The sequence below is a fragment of the Nilaparvata lugens genome, chromosome 2 (assembly GCF_014356525.2).
Source record: "Nilaparvata lugens isolate BPH chromosome 2, ASM1435652v1, whole genome shotgun sequence".
NCBI classification, from domain to species: domain Eukaryota; kingdom Metazoa; phylum Arthropoda; class Insecta; order Hemiptera; family Delphacidae; genus Nilaparvata; species Nilaparvata lugens.
Genome location: NC_052505.1, coordinates 77,335,106 through 77,361,800, shown reverse-complemented (window position 1 = coordinate 77,361,800; position 26,695 = coordinate 77,335,106). Strand labels below are relative to the sequence as shown.

The 26,695-nt window shown below is 33.4% G+C and overlaps 1 protein-coding gene across 8 annotated transcripts; it reads left to right on the top strand.

Annotated features, from left to right (window-relative positions):
• The first annotated feature begins 1,212 nt into the window (after positions 1–1,212).
• On the top strand, positions 1,213–26,560 carry LOC111060226 (protein diaphanous homolog 1). Of its 8 annotated transcripts, XM_039421772.1 has the most exons (8): positions 1,217–1,617; positions 8,859–9,135; positions 12,215–12,400; positions 16,237–16,314; positions 17,112–17,228; positions 18,783–19,061; positions 22,980–23,116; positions 25,344–26,560. In XM_039421772.1, the coding sequence occupies exons 1-7, from the start codon at positions 1,264–1,266 to the stop codon at positions 23,093–23,095; spliced, it is 1,407 nt and encodes a 468-aa protein (XP_039277706.1). In that variant the 5' UTR covers positions 1,217–1,263; the 3' UTR covers positions 23,096–23,116; positions 25,344–26,560. The 8 variants fall into 8 exon arrangements, with proteins under 8 accessions (XP_039277712.1, XP_039277711.1, XP_039277706.1 ...); XM_039421776.1 differs by lacking the exon at positions 12,215–12,400; XM_039421774.1 differs by lacking the exon at positions 17,112–17,228.
• The last annotated feature ends 135 nt before the right edge of the window (positions 26,561–26,695 follow it).

The window sequence follows — 26,695 nt, the reverse complement described above, 5'->3', positions numbered from 1 at the left end:
ATGTATAGCGAATATTATAGTTTGAATAATTCGATGACATTTAGCCTATGATGAAAATATTTCTAAATTTTGCAAAGTATTTTGATCTTCCTTCAAATTATGAACGAATAATCAATTACACTAAGCAGTTTTACGTTTTTGAAATCAGTGTCCAATAGTTAAATTCTTGACAGTGGTTTTGATCCATTTCAGAATATCAGTCCATTCATCTATTAGCATCATCATCCTCATTATTATCATCATCTTCATTCCATTCACCAACACATTATCGTGAGGCCGGCTTACAAGAAAAGAGGGTCCTCTTAATCTATAATTCTGAAATGATTAAAGTGGGATCCACGTTATACACACAGCATTAATTGAATAGCATCAATTTTTTTCATTGGAAAAATTCTGACAGTTTAAAGTAAATCTCATTGTAAGCTGACCATCGAAATCTCAATATACAAGAATCCTGAAACATTGGTCATTCTTTCTAAACATCAACTTGACAATGATTCCACGGTGAATAGAGAATATGATAGTATATTTTTGGGGAACTACATCGACCTATTATAACTCCCAATCTTCTATCGTAGTACTTTATATTTTTGATTCTTAGGCGAGCAATTTCTGTATTTTTATATTTATATTTATATCTGGTTATGTTCAACGGATCTCGAAAACGGCTCTAACGATTTTCACGAAATTTGGAACATAGTAGGTTTATGATACAATAATTTGATTGCAAAAGGGTCTCATCCTTGGGAAAACTCGCTGAACGACATTCAAAGGATAATTCATCCTTGGCTGAAACAGCTGTGGATAGTAAAAAAGTGAGTGAGCGTGTGAGTATGTGAAAAATCAAACTATCGCATCCCCGAAGTTCATAAGATGACATATAGCCAGCTGTGAAATATAAACACGATCATTTTAGAGAATTGTGTTCTGTTTATCAATAAATAAAAATAACGAGCGAAGCTCGGTGCTCCGATATTTTATATGAATCGGTACCATAACCTCATTCAGATTGGATCAACCATATAAACTCGGGAGAGAAATATAGTTATGGATTGACTCTCTTGATTCTCTCTCAATCATTGCTTTGAGCATGTGTGAATGAAATAAATAATTTAAGGTTCAGCTTTATCGATGTTTTTTGGATTCATTCAACATGTCAATGGAACGGAATTCGGTTTCAGAAACGGAAATGTATCGTCTCAATTTTTGTTGCAGGTGCTCCAACTGGTGATCTGTTCGACATGCGTGGCACTGATCAGCGCCATGGCAGCGACAGAGAGCTCCACGCCCGTCGAAGCAGAACTGTCTGAGCTGACGACAGAGTCGCAGACCCTCAGCCCCGACACAGCTGATACGGTGCGCTCGAAAAGAGGCGACGGAAACGACAAGAGAGAAGCAAAAGTAGGGGAGAAAGAGCCGAGAAGTTTGTTTTCGTTTGAATTCGTCGACGAAGAGGATGAGGAGACGCAGAGGAAGAGGCGATCGGGATCGCCAGGATCCGATTTCCTGAATTTGTTCGCGTCGAAACTGAAGCCGAAAGGAGGACTGCTATCTGTGTCCAGTCCGGACAGAGCGTATCCAGGACCCATCTCGCCAGAGTGGCAGGAGCCGCTACATGTAAGTTCTATGATAAAATATTACAATTATTCGTAACTATAGAATCTATCACAAGTACAGAGTGAAACAAAATAACAGGAGTTTTTGAAATATTGAAAAAACGAAGAGTGATAGAATTACTCGTTTCAAAACTTCCCGTTAATCTGTGTCACCCGGTAGATTAAAAATACATATTATAGCTACTCCAAAAATATTTCAAGATCAAACTCTGCTCACACTTCAATCAACAACAAGAACATTATTTTTTGAAAAAACAAGCCTTATGAAGTCGTGCTTGAATTCAGTAATCAGCAAGTATCAAGTAGTATATTCTATGAATAAGGACTATTTTTTTAACAAGGTCAGTGGCATACAAGCTTTTTCTTCTGAATCTCGACATTTAGCTTAACAGAAGAAGAATAGAGAATCTGTTTCTTCCTAAAAATCTTAATCAGTATCACTCTTTTGGGTTGAACTCTGAGTAGCATGAGGTGGTCCAAATTGGTCTGTGTGAGAACGCCTTCCAATACGATGCTCCTTTTAGGTAGAGACTTTGCGATAGGTAGTTGGACATTGGACATCGTATGTGCGTTTTCTAATAACGTGTCACCTCAGCAATGAACTTGATATCTTCATCAATTATAACAACAACTTAGATTGACGATAAGTTGATAGATTCATTGTTGTGCATCACATCACAGTCATTGAATCATTAATCTAGCTTCTGTACCTTTCATTAACAGTAGTATCTATCTAGAATCATCATGGAAATAATTCCCCATAGAGTTGTGCTACAATAATTCGTCATTCTGTCACAATTGCTGTACTTTCATTTCTGCAATAGTAGTCACTGCTTTGTGCACTAGCATTCACTTATCGCCAAAAACAGTAGTTCATTAGTTCTTTTCTTGATTGCTATTCTTTCCAATGGATCAGGATTAAGTATTGGACTGGTTTTCAGAACGCATGAGTTTGAATACGTGTAGAAACAATCACCATAACGTACAATGGAGGCAGCTTTCTCATTTCTAAAGGTGCGTACAGATATACGCGCCGCGAACATGAGCAATTCACTTTTAATCAGCTGATTATATCTGTATTTTTACAGAAACGGTAAGATACAGATATAAAAAGCTTGGCATCAGCTGATTAAGTGAATTGCTCATGTTCGCGGCGCGTAAATCTGTACGCACCTTAAGAGTAACGTTCAAAATATTACCCATGGTACTAGTCCAGTGGGGAAGCCATACATGTATGGGTTGTACACGAAGGAGAGTCCAACAAATTAAAATTGATTTTTAAGTAGGCATTGAAATATTCTATACAGAATACTGTCGGATACATCAATCTTATGTATCTATCGAATCTAATATGTAATCTATCGGATACATCCATTTTTTCTATAATAGGCTAGCAGAGTGAGAAAAATTATTCTCAAGAGCTTTTCCGCTACAATCCCAGTCTTTTTCGTGCTTTTTCCTGGACTTTCCATAGAATCTTTCCATCTCTTTGCAACTTCCATCAGCTTTTCAATAACAACCTCAAGTTTTTTCCAACTTCTTGTTAGCTCTACAATGGATGATTAAAGGGTATCCTGCGATACTGGTTTTCCTATTCATTGCTGGGTCAACTCCATTGAGTTTCTCACTGCAGACTATTATTACAGTGCTATTGGGCACAATTTCGTTTTGCACTTGAAAAGCCAGTTCAACAACGGAGAAATCAGAAAAACATCACTGGCTTGAGATCATCGCCCCGAGAAAAGTGAGACTTGTTGTATGTTTCACTTGCATGTTAAAAGTTAGTTTGGTCAATGAATGCGTCAGTTATGTTATCCACAACGATTTTCTCGTTTTCTACAGTGTCATGTTGAAGAATCTTCAATGAAACTTACTCAATTTATATACGAATTTTCATTTTTAAACTACATTTTTTTACTAACCTTGAACCACATTTTTCTGTGTTTTATCTATCATTCTCATTCTGTGTTGGGTGACATGTTACATGTGAGTGAAACATGAGACTAATCAAATAGAAACGTAATTTCTTTATAACACTAGCCTTGAACATCACACATATTTGTTGAATGTAGGCTAGAACATCGTGCATTCGATTCATTTCTAAAGATCTTGAGACGCTTAACCAAGATTAAGATGAGAAAAAGTTGCGCATTTTTCGACAAACTCTTGGTTAATTTTTGTTTGAAAAAGTCAGGTATCGTGAAATATTGTCTTCAATAATTTCATTTAAAATTCTCTGAGTAAAATAGTTTGTTACGATATGCATCCTTTTTCGTGTCCATAAATTGTGTGTCGATAAATGGCAATTGCTGATTATAAGCAATGTTGTCTGCTCTGCTGATGACTTTGTATTTAACAAAATGAATTATTCTATATTTTATAGGTTTCAATAATTCTGAAGTTCACAAAAATTGGAATTCATCTAAAGAAGATCATAACTCACTTTCCCTGCAGTTAGCCTACTATTTATCTATATGGAAAACGTCTGTATATATTGTTTTAACTGTCGTTATATAGTAACCAATTTTCCCGTGGTTGATCCATTGATCAACTCGCTCCAGACTTGGCAAATTCTGACATCTATTTAGTGTCGCCTAGTTCAAAGTAGGTGATATTAATCATTCCACAGATATACACATTAAAGATTATATCAGCGGCGATTAAATCGGCACTCATTCATGAACTGGCATGTTCACGCTCCGGCTGAGCATGTCGAATAGTCACGTGACTTGTGTCATGTGACGCGGATGTCAACTCACGTGAAAATATCACGTCCTCAAACTGAATAGCACACGCATTCCGACCATCTCCTTATCATAACGGAAGTGAAGTTTCTTTGCTACCGGTCTCTGCTAGAGACAATTCCGATACTTCCACCAACGATTTTTAATCAAGATTGTTCGTAATACTATACGTAAACAAGTTTACCCATTTGATTGACAGTCTATGATTGATTCGAATCCAAACTACTCTAGGAACCCATTTTCAATTTTATATTGTAGAATATTTTTACAATATAGAATATATTGCAGTTTAGTAAATAAAAGATATAGTTACTATATTCTAGTTCCTTCAGTTGTCAGGGGTCAGGTGTTATAATGTAAAAAATAAGCATTTTTCAGTGAATTCCAATTATTCAACTTGTTATTGGCCCAAAAATATTCAATCTCTGCTATTATTATGATTGTTAAACTTGGAAAATTCCAATTCATTTCAAAATACACATATTTTAATCGGTAAAAAATGAGCATTTTTCAGTGAATTCAAATTATTCAACTCTTTATTGGCCAAAAAATATTCAGTCTCTGCTATTAAACTTGTTAAACTTGGAAAACTCCAATTCGTTTCAAAATACATATATCTTAATCGGCAGAAGGTTCATGAAACTGCAAGTTGTCCCAACCGTACCTTGTTCCCTTCATGAAAATTGAGATTTGCTCATGGAAAAGGCTACGTTTTGTGAGATTTCTTTCAGCAAAATGTTGGAATGCATCAGTGGGCATTTTCAGACTTGAAGACTGATGGCTAATTATATTGAAGACTGTTAATATATTAATGTATCTACTGTAATGTAATGTAATGTAATGTAATTACTGTTAATATATGAATTATATTGAAGACTTGATGGCTAATAAATAATTAAGTGGAGCATTCACTGTTTTTTTTTTTCAAATAGAAAAGATATGGTTTGAGATAAATTGTATATTATAATCCTAGTAAAGGTAGAGTATCCAGGTAATAACGCATTACTGCACATTATTATCTTCATATAGCATTTACTCCGGGTTCTCTTAACCATTAGGAGGATTATCAATACTATGGAAGAGAATACTGACTAGAGGTTATGAGGTGCGAATTACAGTTGAGTATATCGTTCTTTAGACCGTATAATAGTTTTTCTTCGAATTATACTTCATACTAGCTAGTAGATTGCATCTACTTTCACAATATTATTCTAATCTACTACCTTGCATCTCAAAACAATAACTTCCTGGACAAGAACTACATCTCTATCACCTCCATGCATTGAAAAATGTGAAATGTTTTAACCAATTCTACTCAGGTGTCATTCAAGCTCTTAATAACACATGTCCTTATTATTCAGTCATTTCTTTCTACATATCAATCCAGTTATTCGTTCTCTTTATTTCCTTACTGACCTGAAACAGGACTTTTACAATTGATTGAGGTTTCCATCAGAAATATTAGGGTTAACAAGAGCACTGGAATTCGTGTTTGGCATTTGGCAATGCAACTGGTTTCCCCACACATGATCGTAAAAGTTGATTCACTCCATCTCCTTCAGTTATGTAATCAGTAATGACCGTCATCACCCTACTGCCATCACTAGTCGTCTGCGTTCAACTCTAATTTCTACTTACTCATTACATGCGATTTGTGATTAGGGGGCTACATTCACTCTTCGAATGGAATCATTCGCGATGAGTAGGGAAATGAGCACTATCATGATAACTTCCTACTTTCGAATTCGAGTTCTGGATAAATATAATTTGAAGGTATCAATGATGGATTAATTGTTTTAAACTTACCAGCAAACTAGTGCAATATTTCAGAACAATTCAATAAATATCACAAGTTTATTCACTGAGGAAAAAGCTCTCGAACATGGTAGGCCTATGGCAGTCTAAAATTTACATCATAGGTACCGAAAAGGTCGGCCTCGCTCCATTGGGTGAGATTTTTGTAGATTAGGGCTAAGTAGAAGAAAGAAAGAGTTCTTCAATCAACTTTATTTCAAAGCCCAAAAAGATGGAGATAAGGGAACTATCTATATCAAGATAAGGGATGAAAGAGTTGGTGTGATGACGTTTTGATGGATTAGGGGGAGGGGTGTTATTGCAACGTACCAAAACTGACCAAAAGGAGTATGGATCATCACTGAATTGCTATAGTGAGGTCCACGTTATAATGGCAGTGTGTGATTTGCAATGGTGTTGCTATCTTTGTCTATCGTTCAACAAAGCAGATGGCACTATCTCTTTCACGCATTGCGATGTTGCCACATCGTTCATCAACAATCTAGAAATTCAACTAATTGACAAAATATTTAATCTCAACCATGAAAATTTATTATCACATCTTTAAAAAATATATTTTCTTGACAAATAAAATATGGTTAACTATTTTCAACAATAATGAACAGTTAAATTCATCAGATAAACCAGTATCAGCTGTTTGGGTGGCAAGGCTGAGATCTTTTCTCCTATCTTCCTACACTGCCATTATAACATGGGTGCCCATCCCCTCAATGATCCATGTCGCAAAATTCCCCCCCAAAATTCTCAAAATTTGGTATCCATTTAGGTACTTGAAAACTGTATATTGAAAATACCCCCCATTTTCCCTAGTTATTTCCAAAAATCCCCCCAAAATTCAGCCTTATGTCGCAACTTGCGACATCATAACATGTTGTGGGCACCCCTGCATTATAACGTGGACCTCACTATAGATACATCTTTATTCACTAGATAGATGGGTACGAATTTGAAGAATAATAATGACCTATTGAAAACCTGAATGAGTTAAGGAATTCTCGTTGAGTGAGTGATGTAGAATCTGGATCAACTGTCTCAGCCATTTAATGAGAAAGAGATTGACGACACAAGACAGCTTCTGAGAAACTCCATGCCAGACTACATGACATGATGGCATGGCTATTAAACCGCAATAGAACAGCAACAGCCACTATCAGAACATAACAGTCAAGTAGGGTTATATAAGGAACTTGCAGAATTCTTGAATCATTGTGGCGTTGAAATGCATCGGATTATTTAACGTTGGCTCGTTCCCATTCGATGGGATTGCAATGAATTCATTCACCTGTTAACGTTAAGTGATTCACTAATGAGCTACTATACTACTATATAAAATAGTGAGTAGACCTATATAGTACTTGTTAGGTTTGAATGAGATCTACTGTACTTTCATCTTCTACTAATTGTAAGTTAGGGGGACTGGAGCTACTTGTCTTTCTTACAACAGCATATTTGTCTACTACAGCCTTTTTCAACAACTGCCAGTGCAATTAATGAGTTATGATAGGCTAGAAGATACTTGCTGGAATGATAAGAAGTTATTACTTTTCAGGTTGAGATTACTTTCAACGTTTTTGACAATACGGAAAGCTGATAAATATAGGTAATAATCTGGGAATGTTTTGTTTGAAATAAGATCTTTCTTGAGAGGTATGGTACTTGAGAACAATTAAATTGAAGCTGGCAAAAACTTTATCGTTGTTTCGTCACTAGTCGATTTCACTATCTAGAAAGTAGTGTTAACTAAGAATGATAAGTGAAACCCAGTCTTGGCATTAGCGAATCAGCTTCATAATCAAAGACTTGACAATATGATTTCCATCAATATTTTATACAATAAAATGGTATTGATGACTCACCAATTCATTAGTCAATGAGTTGTGAATTAGAATCATCGATCGATTACATATATAGGCCTATGTCTGAACTCACTGGATCCTCATTGAAGTCACATTATTGTTAGATTAAATGTATACTAGTTCCAGGATCTAGGATACTATGGTACCGGTAACATAGACTTGACAGGTGGGGCAAGTTACTCTCTTTTCAACAAACCCCCCCCCCCTCAGTATCTCAGACGAACAAAAGTTACTGTAATTATTTTCCATAATTTTATCGTTTGAGCGGAGAAAAATTAATAGTTATCTTTTCTAGGTGCGTCTAATGTTTGGTTCCATTGAATGGCATTGTGATTCGATTATTTGTGACTTCATACCACAAATGGAAAAATGCATTTTAGGAACTGGATAAATTCTTTGATTTCGTATCAAATACCACAGTGAATTCCCCTTCCCCCACTCACAACACAGAATTTCTATGACGTTGGCGCCACTACAGTGAGTAGTGGGGATGTAACATACCTGTAAGTTACAACTGGATTGTATGTTGAAGATAAATTAGAGTCTCTTCTGAAATAATCATTTGAAACGTACTATATCATAACACGGGGTAGGATAGGCAACCACAAAACATTGAAAAATTTTCCCATAGTGTAACGTGACGGCTGAGCCTATGCGATGACAAGAGTAGCACAGACCATCAGGTGGAGACCATTCATATTATTTTGGCTTTTGGAAAACATTTTTAAAACTACTTAATACAATATTGTATTATGTTGATTTTCAAACTTTCATTTTCACGCAATGTACATGTGATTGATTGAAGATTATTTCATTTTCTTTTTCAGTACGGTGAAAAATCGTTCAACCTGTGGGGTTTCAAGAAGGCGATATTTGGAGCAATAGTGCAGGCGGTGAAGGCCATCACAGGTGGTGTGTTGGCCCTCAAAGGTCAACTGCTCAAGGTCAAAGGTCACATCGTGGAAGCGAAGGGCAAGGTGCTGCAAACCAAGGGCGAGGCGATCTCTCAGTTCGGAAAGCATGTGGCCACTAAGGCATTGCTCAATCCCGCACCGCACTACGGACCTTCCAGTGCTGGCTCTGGGCCCGGCATTAGCGCACCAGGTAACATCTTCAATTTTCACTTTTCAAATTCTTTACTTTCCAATATAAAGAACTGGTTAAACTTTTACATAATCATTAATATATAGCCTACCTACGCAATTCTGAAGCTCGATTTTTAGATTAGTTTCACATGGCAAATGAAAACAGTTCTATAGCTAGGAAATTCAAGCTAAAACGTCATCGAGATAAAAGTTGATTGAATTTTCTTCTTTAGAAGTCTGGGAACATGAGTGATGACTTCTTGCAGAGGACGTGGATTCAATCTTGTCCATCTTTCCAAGTCGATATGACAAAAACATTAGATCATTTATTTTTCAAAACCTTATTCATTTTTATTGAAGGATTTATCCATTTTGTTTGCTATGTATGCAAATAGAATGAACTACCTCATCAAATCAAAGTTTAAGATAATCAATATACTTGTTATAATACCTACACATTCTTATTGTTTAGAGTTTATTCATCTTGAGTTCACTATACTATCACTACTTCTACTTTTAAGATGGATATACTACTCAGTAAGTTTGAAACAAGAGATTCAAGAAAAATATTGTTGTAATAGTTTCTGAGAGAATCTCTTGTATATTGAAATATATGCAAAGCAGTCGGAAAAAATACCAAAAAAAACAATCAATTTTGAAATACTGTTTTGTAAATTCAATTTGAGAAAAGATTCAGAGAGTTCAGATATTTTGCATTCTCGCCAAAATGTCCTACATTGTTGATTGGTTCTACTCCAACACTTGCATTGAGATCACACATGATAAAAATTGAATTAATAATATTGAATTTTGAGGTGGAACAAATAAGTACCTAGAACAACTCTAGGTAAGGAAATAAGTATATTGTTGACTGAATAATTAAATATTTCAGGAACTACTTTTCAGAGATTTCATGGAAATAATGTATTTTTACATGTATGTTAATCTATTCACATTCCTGTCATCTTCATCTCAACTTGAGGAAAGTGAAACCGCCCAAAAGTTGAATAATAATATTGCATCGGTCGAATTACATTTTATTCCCGTAACCGCTTTCTATTTCCAACGCCAAAAAACTGGTTATGGAAATTTGGGACTGACGTCTTTAAATGCTACTGTTAACTGAGATCCGATAAACAAGATGAATGTGTAGCTATTATGGCGATTATTTATGGATTTCTAAAGAAAACATCTAATCAACTTCTAGCTTGATGACTTTTTAGCTTGAAGTTTCAGGAATGTGAAGATCAATTTCCCAATAACGTTGACAGGATGACGTTTTTGTAAGATTATGAAGGTATACAGCATAAGTTGAATTTGCGAAATTTAACTACTTAACTACTAGTTGACTAGGTCATTTTCTTCATTAGAATCCTATCTTAAGATTTCTTGTTCATCTTTTTTAATATTGGAAAGAGAAATTGCTTGTTCTTGTTCATCAAAGACGTCTTTTGGTCTATTTAGCCTAGGCCTATATTCTTCCTATTCATACTTATCAATCTGAAAATTCATTTACATGTTACATTGAATTAATTTGATCCTTGTTATGATTTCATCATCATGAGGAAAATTAAATGAGGCTATCCTTTAATATAATCTTTAAAAATTGAAGTTTCATATTTCTTTTAAGTTGTTGAAAATCTATTAGATCATTTTTATGGGTCAGGTACTGATCCTTCTCAATCTTTACAACGTTATTTGGAAAAAATTCTCCATTTATAAGTGTGAACTTGTATACTGAATTGATTAGCTTAATAGAAAAGAAGCAACAGGTATTCATGCCTCAAACTCTTTTCAAGATTTCAAAAACAATCCAAATTTTTTCAGCTCAGCTCTATATTATGGTTTCAGTCAAAAGAGCCTTATCTACAACTTTAAGATCAAACTGTGTCAAACATAATGTTATACTTGATGGAAAGTCCTATGACGGAAGTATTATTGCGCTTTCATAAAGTAGAAGTGATGACTTTCTCGATGCATTAAGGATTCAATTGAAGTTTTTACACTGTATGCAGCGCATAATGAAGCTCTAGAAAACGACAACGATATGACATTTATATAGTAAGCCTATACACGAACGGTAAACTACATAGATGGTGAATACTAGATCACTGAGTTTTTTTTAACAAAACTAGTTTCCTTCATGGAATCTTGAATGACCTGCATGGAATGAATTGAAAGTGAAACAAAAAATTAAAAGTTTTCTATAAATGAGTAAGCTTTTGTAACATAAGATCAGGCCTATTTTCCATTTCGATTTCATATTTGATTTAATGTTTTTAATTTATTGCTGTCTCACATCCATGCATAAGTTTCTATGATATCAATCAAAACAACAAAAACAATATCTACTAATGTCACAGGTCTATTTCAAGAGAAGGTTTTACTGATCTACATTAGTGTTTCAAACTAAATTAATGGTGCACCTCATAACTCATGAACTGAATCAATTCAGGTCTCAAATAAGATTCAGAACAGTCGATCAAATCACCAATTTGACCGATCATCATCGAACTAGACCTACATTATTCCCATCCCAGTATTCACTTTCATATCCACATTTCGTAGGTCATAGCAGTACCTTCTAAAACTATCACAGAAAATAGAACCTACAGTTGAATGTTGAAAATTCATCAAGGGTTGAACCAAGCCAATCACTGTCAATTCCACTGATGAGTTTTATTCTAAGAGAACATAACTTGAGTTTCCATGGTTTTAATATCATCTTTATTGTTGGTTTGGCCGAGTTTAAAGTATAAATTGAGTCCAAGTTTTCCATCTGTGCCTTAGACCAGTTATAGAACTGGTCTAAGATCTGTACTGAGTATTTTTCAGAATTGTTTAGAAGATTATGGCTCCCAGCTGGAAATTTGGATATATGTGTTCAATATAGTTTAAGAGCTATCAAATTATCAGAATAATATCATTCTCCATTTTAAATATCAATTCAGAGTGCTCATTGCTTCTAGTCTACTATTTATTGTTTCGTGCCACTGGTTCGAATTTCAGTGCTGTTTAAATTGATGTTTTCTGTGCTTATTAATTTCATGTTACAACTGTTGTCCTGATCGAATAACACTGATGCTTTGTTACCGCAGTCCATTCGGTAAAAACGGTGAGTTACCCAAGCACTAGGGAAACAAGCTGCCTGAAAAGGATCAAAATCCCCGAGTGGGACGGCGGCACAGGAATGCGCAAAATCAAAGTGGTCAAAATCAACAAGTGCGCCATTCGAAACGACAAATGGCCACCTGGTGACACCGCTCATATCAGTTTTCCTCCAGGTAAATTGCGACAGGACACCTTCGACTCCTGACTTGCATCCTTCACTAGAACTTCAACACACTCTAACGTTATAAAGCTCCCACACCCGGTTGTACGTACTCATTAATCAGAGTTTTTCGTCCCCACTTACAAATCATAATTGTTTGATTGGGGATGAAATTATGGTCCATGAGTATATACAACCGGTTGGAACTGAAGAGGTTGTAATAAAATACTGGAGATGCTTACCGAGTTATAATGGAGCAGCCAAACAATTGAAGATCCGCTATTATAGGGGGCAATATATTCCACGAGCAAACGAATATTCAACATCGATTCACAATTAAATTAATATTAATATCAACACAGTTACATACATGACAATAGTCAAAAAAGGTGGAAATTTCACAGTAAATACCTACTTGGTATTAATCGAATTTGAATGTACATTCAAAACTAAATCAAAATCTTTATGAATTCCAAAAAAACACCTTTTCTATATGAGCTTATATTGATGACTAAAATGAATGAGTATAGTACTTGTTCCAATTCCAACAAGATTTTCTAATTCTGTACTACTCCAGGCTCCAATATACTTGAAATTTGAGTACGGTACCTACAAGATATAGTAATAAATTTTATAGAAAATCATAGTTTCTTGATTTTTTTAGCATCTTCCAAAGCCTTATAATTTTTTACTTGAAATTTTTCTGATTTTTAGGATCATATTGTCACTACTTGTTGAGCAGGAATAGTTTAATTTAATCTACTCAAAAAGTATTGTGGTCAGCACACATATATCTCTGCAATGACGGCTCTTCAATGCTTACTGCTCTAGCAATAATGAGTGTTTTTGTTATCAGCTTTTTACTACAACCTCTTTGACGGGAAGTTTTCTGGACTTTGACTGTAGACCTTCTTCACACTGATCAAAATCACGGTGGACTTGGACATGACTTTTGGCATCGACAAACTGGACTTGTGGCGACTAAATGGTGAAAGTAATTACCTACACTAATACTACTGGCTTGATTGGAGAAAACTTAATTGCATACAGATAATTATGGTACATCGAAACCTCCTTGAATGATTATGAGATGATAACCCCTGTTTAGTAATAGCGGAGAAAATTTTATAGACTGCTTATTCTATGGTAATAGCTATAGGCTCTTTGATTATGAATATTAAACATTCATAACCTGATATGATTTTTATCAGCACTTGAATTCGCTATATATGAAGTTGAACAGGACTTGAACTTGATATAATTTTCATTATAACTTGAACTCGTTATGATAAGGACTGCTTTATCGGTTGGTTATCTCCTCAAGATTTTAATCAAATCTATGGAATTGATATTAGCTTCTTCATAAACAATTGCTCAAATTAAAAATGTATAATTATTTAACTGATAATTATTTATTGAATAATCATATAATTCCAAATCACAATTCATAATTCAATAGCTCAAAATAATTCAAATTGGAATCATAATTCCAATTCCAGAGCTATTCTCTGAGATAAACTTCAATTAATATAATTTTATCATTGACTACCGTACTTTTGTGATGGTTTAATGATTAAAGTCATCAAGTATATTTTTTGGAACTTTACCAACTTTGAATTGAATAAGTTACGGTGAGCAGAAAGGAATTGTTTATGGGTAATTAGTAATATTCATGACTATAATAAAAGTAAATGTATACCTAAAAACTAAACTAGATGACCTCCCCTCCAATCAAGTACTGATGCACTATCTCCTAATATTGAAATAGTATTTTCCACTAAACTCTATTCACATTTTAAAATTAATTTTCAAATTGGAGTAAATCAATTAACACATCAAAGTAGAACATACTCAACACATAACACCTACTGTCATCGCATGATTTGTTACAAATCCTTGACGATTTTAACAATACTTCATCATATTTATAACAATGCACTAATAAATAATAACAATCATAAATCTATGTTATATGTAGGTCACACTAAGTGATAAATAATTGAGAATACTAATAAATTCTGATGTAGGCTATAATTAACATAGCACTTTTAGGATCTTGAATGTTTTATAATAACAAATAGTTATTAAACTATAATGCGTATACGGTATTGGTACCTATAATTCATTAACTAATCTTACTCAATGCGTGGAAATGGATTTGTTAATAATTTGACATTCACAGATGTTCGTACTAATTTATGGCACCTTTCATTATTCATGACTATAAGATGATTGTCACATAGTACCACAACCATACCACAACTCATTAATAATAATTATTGCATCTGACAACTTATTTCTGATAGTATGCCATTTAACGACTTTCAGACTACTGACATACTATTGCAGAGACTTCATTTATTTCATATTACATACCATGAACTGATTCCAACCCTCACTACATCCTATAATATATAAATGTAAAAATGTTGTAAAAACAATTGAGTTAGGTACTACCAACACTAATAATGTACCACTTTTTGGTCGTGGCTAGGTATTCACGTTAACTCACCTATTGAATGGCGGGCATCATTAACTATTATTGTATTTTTTATAGTTTACTGTCTATATAAACTCAAACTGTGACCAGCAGTGACCAGTGACTTGAGACTCGACTCTGACCTGTGACTGATACTGACTTGTTCGCAATTTACCTCTCTCTTTTCAATCACAAAACTCTCTTTTCAAACTTATAAATCTTAAATCTTTTCAAACTTATACATCTCTCTTTTCAAACTTATAAATTCATTTGGATTAAATGTTGGATACAAGCTCTATAGTTGAGTGATACTGTATTATTTTCTCCACAGTTTTAAACTTGAAGATTTTAGTCACATTGATTTGACAATTGATTTGTTGTTGAATTGGAAAGTAATTTGAGATGAAAATTTCACACCTTAACAAAAAAATCAACTTATATAAAAGAAAGCACAATATTATTGTAAATCGTGCGGATTTTCCAAAATGAAGTTAGTTAACTTTTCAGTAGTCTATCTACCTCTCATGATTTTTCGACAATTTTACCAACTATATCATTTTCAGCGCATGTGCGTTATCTATAGCAGTATTAAATTTGAAAACATTTCATCGTACAATAATAATATGTCATGCCCACATCCAACAAAGTCCTGCTTTTATCATTCTGAATTAATGTGGTAGAAACCGGTAGTTTGTAGAGGAAATTTTGAACTACAATCTCTACAAGAACCACCCCTACTTGTAAAAAATCAGCAATTATTGAGAATTTTGACCTACAATGGATAAAGTGATCAATTTTTGGAAGTTCAGACAATGAAAAACATGTAGGCCTACGCTAAGTCGGAAAGGTATAATCATCTTGAACGTAGTGACTGCACTGAACGAAACGTAATTATTACACATAATTCAGAAAACTTGCGTTTCTACGTGCTTCATATGATTAGTGATGCAACCGGAAGCTTAGAAGGAAAACCATTGACCACATCTTCCCGTATTCAGGAAGTATCGGAAGAGAAACTATAACTGGTTTATCAAAGTTGCATTCGTCGCAAGGTCATAAGTTCATCGGACTTTCTCTTTCTCTCACTCATCAAATTAGTTATTCTACACTTTTTTGCCAGTTCCTGAATAAAGATGGTTGTCAAGTTTGTCTAAATCGCGACTTTCAATGGATAACCATCCAATAAACTTCCTGATTCGATTCAACATTTTTCAACTGGAGGGTCCTGGTGGATAATTGTATTTCACAAATTATTTGTAAAATGTTGTATATCGGTTGATCCATTAGCCTACTATCCCAAACCTACAGGATCAATAGGTGGAAATTTTGTGTTTACATGTTTTGATTTTATTTTGACTGTAATATTATAGGTGGGCCTTCTGGATATGCTGGTCCCTCACCAATCTCTGCTTCTGCACCTGTATACGGACCACCAATTCATTCTGCCGGTATGTATCCCCATCTAGATATAGCTTCAATATTTCATGTTTTTTTAGTATAATTGATTACTAAAACATTCAAAAATTGAATAAAAATTACTATTATTAATATTTTTAATGTCTATAATGTTAATAGGGTATCTTAGTGAGGCTACGATCTGCAAACTTATTTTACTTTATTGATTCTTTCCCAGAATTTCTCAGACTACTGCTTGGAAGAAGGAGAATTTATATTAAAAACAAGATACACATGAATTAGACTAGATTGGAACATTTATTGCAGTCTTTGTCTTTTTTCGTTGGGGCTACTCTTGAATAGAAATAAAAATAAAAATCTAAGTATCCATTTTCTAAATTGGTTACTCACAACATGTTTCGGAGATTTAAAAAAGGGTAGCCTAACTTAGATTTTTTTCTATTGCAGTCTTTTTATTGGTAGAAGTCTGGCATCAACACTTACTTGCTGATAATAATTTTTAATTATAATAATTTGGCCAAAAATGAACAAGGTTTTGATGTTTTCTTCAAGTATTGTTAACGCCATCAGAGTTAACATTTGATTTGATTAGAATGTACTTGACTTGTTACTTCATGACTAATGAATCGGACTTGAAAATTAATTATTGAACTGTTGATGGTAAGTTCATGACTAATAATTGGATTTGAAAATGAATTGAACTATTGATGGTAAGTAGAAGAATTTTGTATAACCAATGTGTTTAAATACCATCAGGTCTAAAGTGATACAAAAAGGATAAAGTTATCGAGCCGAACTTGTGTTGGTACAATGTTGCTGATTATTATAGGTCCGCCGCCAATAATCGGAGGACCCCCGCGTCCAGGGCTGCCTTCCCCCCTGCCACCAAAAGTGATTCCCGCCGGTCTGGGGCCAAGACCACTTCCACCCTTGCCCCCCCTTAAAGGTTCGACATTTCTGCACGAATGCCAACGAGAAAACCCCTAACAAATTAATACTGCTCGATGTAGATTTTCTCATGTTATCCTACTATTTTAAAGACTCAATTTGTCTAACCAATTTGTAGTTTTTTTTCTAATATTTATTAGTTTGTACTATAGGAAATCCCCCTCTGAAAAGTTCGATATTTCTACAGGAATGCAAAGCAGAAATCCCTAACAAATCAATACTGCTACATGTAGTCTAATATTTTTCTTACCATATTTTATTACTTTTTCCTCAATTTGTCTAACCAATATTTTGTAATATTTATTTGTCTAATATATTTTGGTTTGTAGGTCTAACAAATCCTTCAGATGGGAGATACCGTACTTTTCGTATATAGACTATTTTCCAGTTTTATTATCCTCTTGTATTATGATTCGTCTAATAACCTTCAAGTATATGGGTCCATGATCATGGAATAATAATAACATCTACAGGTCTGCATTGATGAAATTATAGAAGAAATACTGTTCGTTTTTATTGAAGCATATGTGAATATGAGAATTTGTATATTTTTTAGTGTTATTTAATATTTTTTAATCAATACGGTATCTCATGTAATATAACTTAGTTGTGTATTCAGTTTCTTGCATCAAATATGATATAGTAGTAGGCCTATTTAAGAGTAGCATGACAGTGTGCTAACAATATATTATTGCTGATGAATGATTGTAGTCTGTTATTTTCTAGTATGGTTTCTCAATTCCGAATTAAAATTCGTATTCTATATTATTTTTCTATAATCTTGCTTGTAGCACCATGGCATTCCATTACAGGTCTGTAATATTAGGAGTTTGTGTTATGAAGATATCAAATGGATTGAACACTCACACTTAATTAAATATCAGATTTTACTTTAGTGGAGCATTATGTTTTATACGAATAAAATTTTGATTACATTCTAGCACCGAATTGACTAATGATCAATCAAAACATAACAAATGTAGTGTTAAAAACTACTACTCAAAAATGGGTAGAAAAACTATTGGATCCTGATTTACTGAAATTATATAGAAGGCCAAGCGTCATTTGATGGTAATTTATTATCAGTTTTCGATGGATAAGTTTCTTATTCATGTGATGTGCTACACAATCGATGATGAATCATGTTTATTTCATGGAACGTTTCAACTCTTCATTCATCAATTCACAATAGTTAGAGACAAAAATTAGAGTTGAACACAGCCTCCTCTGATAAATTGAAGGTGTCTGCTGTTAAAGTTAACTTTGTAGTTGAATATTTCGATGGTGAGTTAAATCAAAGCCTCCTCTAATAAATTAGAAGTGTCTGTTGTTGAAGTTAACTCTGTAGTTAGAGACTTCAGATGGTTAGATGGTGAGTCACATGATATTATTATCATTTTATTCTTATCACCATAGTTGATTATTACACAATTAACATATTGTTCCTACAAACCCATCTTGACTCCAAAAATCAATCAACTCAATGCATAGCTTTAATTCATAAAACTTTCATTGATGACTAATTTCACATTGAATGTCGTTAATTTGACAGGAATTCCATCAGTTTACGGTCCACCTTCGCATTCAGCCGGGCTAGGCGCACTGCCCCCAAGCGGAGGCGGCGGTTCCTATGGCCCCCCACCTCCAGGTCACTTCGGAGGCGCCCCAGCCGCCCCCAGTCCGTTCCTCAGTTCCTATGACAGGCCACAAGGCCCCCCGGCTCAGGGCTACGGCGCTCCGCCTCCACCAGGAAACGAGTATCTGCCAGCCGCTGGCTACGGAAAGCCCTTGCAAGAGTATGGGCAGCCGTACAAGAGGGATTCCAACGCTTGTGAGTATACCTTTTTGAAAGTATCATGAGGAAGCACATGATTCCCAACTACAAATACGAGGCAATAATATAGAAGACACTGTCTTCAAACTACCATGCAAATTTAGATGATTCTCATCTGCAAATACTAGGTGATGATACTGGAAGACTCTGTCTTGAATATAACATGCAACGTTATTCTCATCTGCAAATAATACTAGAAGACTTTGTCAAAGTAAATATGATCAAAAATTCAGACTTCGAAATAACAATATTATATTGACTGAGATTTTTAGAAAAACAAGAATCTCCGGCACAGACTAAAGCTGCGTTTACACCAAAGTTATTAACAAAATGTTTAATTTTCGTCCACATCAAGTGAAATCATAACCCTATTTTGGACTTTTAAAATGTTATCTAAATTTGGGAGAGAAATAGTACAAGGAGTATCCTTAGTTTTTCTCTCCCAATCAGTGCTTCTTTGTGAAAAATATAAATAAAATATAGGTTCTATTAGATTGAACATAACTTATCATACACATGATGTGCATATGTGTTTGTCAAGCTCCGTTTAACCTAATAGAATCTATAAGGACGGAAAAATAAACATTTTGTTAATAACTTTGGTGTAAACGCAGCTTAAGGATACATGATATTTAATCATTTATGTATTCCTTTATTGATACTATTAAAAATCATGAAGGCCCTATCTATGACTGGGAGAGAGCAACATGCTTAGCCCAAAACTGATGATAAAATCTACATTTGAATTCGTTTAATGATTAAAGCAATAATGGCTTGAAAAAAGTAAATGCTTGTCATTAAGAAGATACCAACCAAAGACACCAAGAAAAGAAGATATTTTGCTGATATTTATTAAAGCTACTGCATTCATTTAAACAACTCTATTGTTTATTCTGAAGTTTTGTGTGGTTGGTTGAATAATTTCTAGTCTGGGATAGATGGAAAACAATCTGATGATTATTGAATATATTGAAATAGCACTTTTTTGTATCTAGTTTTCAAAGCTCTGTGGCTTTCAATCGCAATAATTTAATGTAAAGCATGATAAAATATCAAACTAAAGCCACCTTTCAAAAGTTATCGAACGAATAATAGTGACTACATTATCGATTCTAATGATTTTAAGGAATTCTTGAATATTATTCATTGTAGTAACATATGTTTCTGATTACCATCACTACCATGAAGAGAATGAATAGAAAAGGAAAATTCTAATACAACTATTCCACACTAGTTTGTGATGTTAATCTATATGGTAACGTTTTAATCTATTGATATTAGAAGTTCCATCCAAGAATCACATCAATTCAGAATGACAGCCAAGCAGTGTGACATGGAATCCATGATACCACAGGTGAAATCGTCAGATATAAAAGTTTTATTGTGGAATAACGTAATTGGATTTTATCAAGCATGTATTCTCATGAATCTATATAGTATATATTATAAAAAAAATGTTTTCTCTGTATAGTTTTTAATAATTGTACTGTGATCTATACATTGAATTCAACCAAATGTGTAACAATATTGTAAGAAAATTATTAATTAAAATCACTTAATGGGATTCTAAAAAAATGAATAATATTCATATATAAATATTGAGTTATATAAAATATGGTGGAGGTTGATAGTTGTTCTAACATGCATAATTTGAAATGAAAAGTGATATTAATAATTTTATGTTGCCTTTTTGAAACTAACATGATAATATTTATACAAGTAGCCTAATGGAAAAATGCGGTAATAGTTGTCACATGCTACTGAATTAACATCCTCATAGTAGTGCATATTTTAGAAATCACTAATCATAAATCATCATGCGATAAAATAGTCATCACATTTTACCATCATACAAATAACACCATGCAGTAGATTTTTGAATAGCCGTAGTTTCTCAAGTAGTTAGCTAACACTTGAAAGTAGATTAACAGGAAAATGCATTGGCTATAGATTCAGGTGGAATATGTAGACTACTTGTAAAACTAGATAAGTTACAACTGAATCGTTTTTGGAAATTAACTACAAGAACTGACGCCTGGTTTCTAAAAATTTGAGAGTCCTGTTTCATAGAATAACTACTAGAGACGGATCTCAGAGTAACACCGCTGAGTTAAAATCAAACATACATTTTTTCTATAAAAAGATCCATTCTCCTCATTTGAAATACTTGGACTCTACATAAAATTAGCGAATGGATCCAATCAGAAGTGATCTATAAGCACAGCTAACAATTTACATTGAGAACTTCACTGAGAACAGTGCAAATCCATTATTCTATTTCTAAATATGGGCAAAACCCCATATGCACCATGTACTTTCAACACTGAACCAGGATTACTTGTTGATATTATCGCATTTATTACATGCACTTTTGTGTTTCATTCCGGGATAAACGAACAGCTGACATTTCTCCGTCAAAACCGAGATGGTGCATATGGGCCTTAAAAAGTCATTTGGAGCTCCTTATACAAGTTGCTGTAAGATTCACAAGATTTCCATAGTTTTTAATTTGAAAACTCATCTCCATTATCGTTCAGATTTTACAAATTCAATACAACTGAATAATCAAAATCCTTAACACACAAAAACTTCCGTTAATAATAGAAGATCATAATATTCTATATAAATTTGAGTTATATAAAATATGGTGGAGGTTGATAGTTGTTCTAACATGCATAATTTGAAATGAAAAGTGATATTAATAATTTTATGTTGCCTTTTTGAAACTAACATGATAATATTTATACAAGTAGCCTAATGGAAAAATGCGGTAATAGTTGTCACATGCTACTGAATTAACATCCTCATAGTAGTGCATATTTTAGAAATCACTAATCATAAATCATCATGCGATAAAAATAGTCATCACATTTTACCATCATACAAATAACACCATGCAGTAGATTTTTGAATAGCAGTAGTTTCCCAAGTAGTTAGCTAACACTTGAAAGTAGATTAACAGGAAAATGCATTGGCTATAGATTCAGGTGGAATATGTAGACTACTTGTAAAACTAGATAAGTTACAACTGAATCGTTTTTGGAAATTAACTACAAGAACTGACGCCTGGTTTCTAAAAATTTGAGAGTCCTGTTTCACAGAATAACTACTAGAGAAGGATCTCAGAATAACACAGCTGAGTTAAAATCAAACATACATTTTTTCCATAAAAAGATCCATTCTCCTCAACTTGAAATACTTGGACTCTACATAAAATTAGCGAATGGGTCCAATCAGAAGTGATCTATAAGCACAGCTAACAATTTACATTGAGAACTTCACTGAGAACAGTGCAAATCCATTATTCTATTTCTAAATATGGGCAAAACCCCATATGCACCATGTACTTTCAACACTGAACCAGGATTACTTGTTGATATTATCGCATTTATTACATGCACTTTTGTGTTTCATTCCGGGATAAACGAACAGCTGACATTTCTCCGTCAAAACCGAGATGGTGCATATGGGCCTTAAAAAGTCATTTGGAGCTCCTTATACAAGTTGCTGTAAGATTCACAAGATTTCCATAGTTTTTAATTTGAAAACTCATCTCCATTATCATTCAGATTTTTACAAATTCAATCACAACTGAATAATCAAAATCCTTAACACACAAAAACTTCCGTTAATAATAGAAGATCGTAATACCGAATAATCGTAATATAGTCCACACTACTAAACCACGTTAAATTTCCAGTGAACCCCAATCTGACTCGGGGTATTTCCCTCATTGATATGCAATCATCATAATAATTTGGAAGTAGAAAATCATTCGATAGCTTCATCATAACAACTCAAACTTCCTAATAAAGCGGAAGTCGAACTAATGTCACCAGTTAACCGAAACATTGAGTGTTTTAATGATGAAGTTGCAAATGTAAGTGAGTTGATTTGTTTGCGCTTGCGCTGCAGTGCCCGACGGTGTACAGGCAGGTCTCCTCGTTCTGAGGCCGTTCAAATCAAAATCAGCACTGTACTCACCAGATCACTCAAATCGCAGATCATCGGAATTTGAGGAGTATTATTGAAATACTTGACTCCAGCTCAAGGTATGCAAATTGTTTGGATCCTCTCAAAAATAAAACTAAGATTTCATCACTCTTGAGATGTAAGTTTTCTGAAACAAGCCAATAATCATGGGCTTGCTGTGTAATTTTGTAAATAAATTTGCATGTGTTCTAAAATGGAGTAGAAAAGCTATACAGAACTATAAAAGCTCAACTGCACTGAAAACATTTCCAAACAACGGGAGTTTCTATTTTGTTTTTATAAAGTTTCTAGACTGGGAACATTCAAATATTCTTTGGTAATATTTATAGATTCAATTCTTTATTCGTAAAATAGCATCATAGTACCCTTTCTAAAAAGTTTTTAATACAAAATAACAGTTAAAAACATGAATGTTTTTTTATATTAGAAACTTTTTGAAAAGGGTACTATGATGTTATTTTGAGAATAAAAAATTAAGGAGCACTGATTGTATACATTTTAAGAAAAATGGATTTTTGTCCATTTGGACATTTAAATCTATAGAGAGATTCATGCTATTGAGTCAGTGAAGATGATAGGAATGCATTTGTGCCACTTTTCCTTTTCCATCGCCTTCCACTGATAGCAGTGATTCAGGTTATCCCGGAAGATCTGATATCAGATCATCAGATCCAATCTTTTTAATAATGATCACAACAAATATATTTCATGCGTCAAGGAATAAAATATATTATAAGGAATAAATAATATATGTTTTCTTGATTTAGGTAATTATAAATGTTTATAATTTATTGAGATAAAATATTCTGTATTTCATCATAGTTTTCACAAAATTTGGCAACGGTGCGGGGTTGAAAAAGGATAGATCTACCTGCTTTGTCTAATAACAAATAAGGATAGCAAATAGTAATGTTAATCAGATGCTGACTCTATAACCTGAATCTCACTATAGTTTCATAATCCATCAATGCATATAGCCAACAGATTTGGAATATTCATGTAACATATGTCTGTATACTGTATGTACATTATGTGAATCATTTTCATTCATTACTTCAATTACAAAGTAGAATAGCAGAAGTAATATTTGAGCAGTATGACTTTTCCATTATGTTGAAATGTGTAATATTTTACTGCAAATTTCGATAGCTCATTTTTTCATCAAGCGTTGATGGATTATTGTTACCGGAAAAGTCGTGGGTTCGTATCTACGCAAGCTTATGGTTGATTGTTCATATTATCACCCTCGCACAAGTAAAAAGCTTATGTTGGCAGTCATAAAAACTATCATTTTATGGCTTAAAATATTTCTATTGGCATTTCAAGTTCAGGTTTAGTACTATTTTTGCTGAGGTTTCAAGAGATTGTTTCTGTTGATTGACAAATTCTAGACAAAAATTCTTTACTCTGGCAAAGTTTAGTTCCATTATATCAGGAGAAATGTAGATTGTAAATATTTTTATTTGATATTTACTTTTTTTCACAAGTAAAGCAATGAATGGGAGAGAAAAACTAAGGATACTCCTTGTGCTATTTCTCTCCCAAATTTAGATAATATTTTAAAAGTCCGAAATGAGGTATTGATTTCACTTCTCTGAAATTTAGTCCTTTTTCACTCATAAACAACAGAAACTTAGAATTTTGAGTTTTGACAGTTGAGAACTGTATGATAATTAATTCCTATATAGTGCTAAGAAAGCATTCTCATACTGTATCGCTCTTTGTATGTCTACCACGGAGTAAAGAACACTTATGTTATATTTCACTTATATATTCTGTGATTCTAATCAAAACATGCTTATAGAGTGCTTAACCCTCTACAGTAGAGAGTAATAATTGATTATATAGTTCTTTGTCAGATTTTTGTGAATCAGTTCGACTGATTACTGGATATAGACAATGAAATATGTTTTTCTATCCTACTCTCTAGATAGCTTTTGAACGAAAGCCCATCAGTATTAATGAGCACCTTGCTACAGAAATTCTCTCGTTTCATCCTCTTGAGAAGAACTATTAATTAGAGATGAATAGATATGACATGTGATTTTGTATAGGCCTATACAGTTGGCTTGAATTTATATTTTTGTATATTTTTGTGAATTAAGTTTTATACATTTGGTGTAAATTGGAATTCTGTATACTATTGGTTCTTACTCATTTGTTTTATTCAAGGTGGGCTACAAACTAATTTTTCAAATAATGAAGATGAGAATATTTGTGAATGAATTTGATTGATATTTAAACGAATGTTTTCAAATTCATTAATATGGATAACTGCTGTTCCAGTTAAAAGACGCAGACAGGATTCGAGGACAAAGAAAGAAGCAAGTGGAGACAGGATGAAGAAGGAGATAAGCTTAGACGAGACGAGGAAGGGAACACAGGAGGGAGAAAACACAACAGTACAGACCACTTCACAGAAGGCATAATCAAGGACTCGTCGATTTTCCGAACCAAGATTTTCTTGAAAACCTACCACGGTGACACCGTCGTTTCAAAGCTCAATTTCAATCAAATTATAGAACATACAGCTGAACACTATGAGTACCGTACTGTGTAAATAGGAATGAGACTCATCTTGCCAAATGATCAAATGCCATTACGGAACTGTATAGTTTGAAGCATACCTCGTTAAAAACGTGTTTAACTAGTAATTATAACAATGAGCGAGAATCAACTATTAATGTTTAAGTTTTTCCTTACAAAACTGCTCAATCTTATCAGATTTCAAAATAACAAAAAATATTAGGCTACAAATGTTGATACCATTTCATTAATAAAAAATATGAGTATATTCAATCAAATACCTAGGAAATGAGTATTTCAAATGTTATTTCCTATTACAAATTAATGATCTGCAGTATTTCGAAAAAATACTTATTTAAAACACAGATTGAATTGAAATTCTTTCAGTTCTATCAATTGTAATACATTTTAAGATATTGATTATTCAACACTATCAGAAACAAAATTATTATTTCATTAGCTGAGAACGTTACCATGATCTAGGAAGGTTGTTATTTGGTACTTCTTGAATATTTTCCAGAAAAACAGCAGAATTTATTATGTACTATTTCATTCATATGAAGCATCCTTCTAATAAAAATAATAGAGGAAATTCTGAAATTAAACCTCATCATAGAAAATGTGATTTTCAAAATATAGACATGTTTTTTGTTACTCTACAACTGAGAAATCCACAGTTAACATTTGAAATTACTGCTTGATAAAGTATTATTTCAATGATTTTCAAAGATTTCTCATGCTGAGGATTCAATATACTATCATGTGTGATTAATTATCGAGAAACATTGAAAATAATATATTTTTGTAAATAAATGTAACGATATCAAAGATTTCTTGTAATGTTTAGGTTAAATCTAGCTTTACTTATTTATAATAAACATTAGACGATTTTTGTATTTTATTGTGAGTGCAGTCAACTTATGAAAGGAGTGCTGAATGTACATTGTTTTGCGATAAACATGTAAATATGGTGTGTATATTGTGTTATTGATTTCTCAAGTTTCCATCCATTATTTATTACCTGAACTATCTCAATATCACAATTACTTCAATAAGGCTTTAGCGTACGTTCTTCACAAAACACTACATTTGAAAAAATATGTGGTAAAATG

Coding starts and splice junctions, on each gene's coding strand:
- LOC111060226 (XM_039421771.1), top strand. CDS start 1,264: ATGGCAGCGACAGAGAGCTCCACGCCCGTCGAAGCAGAACTGTCTGAG. Junction 17,229..18,782: donor ACCCTTGCCCCCCCTTAAAG/GTTCGACATTTC, acceptor TTAATTTGACAG/GAATTCCATCAGTTTACGGT. Junction 19,062..25,343: donor CAAGAGGGATTCCAACGCTT/GTGAGTATACCT, acceptor CTGCTGTTCCAG/TTAAAAGACGCAGACAGGAT.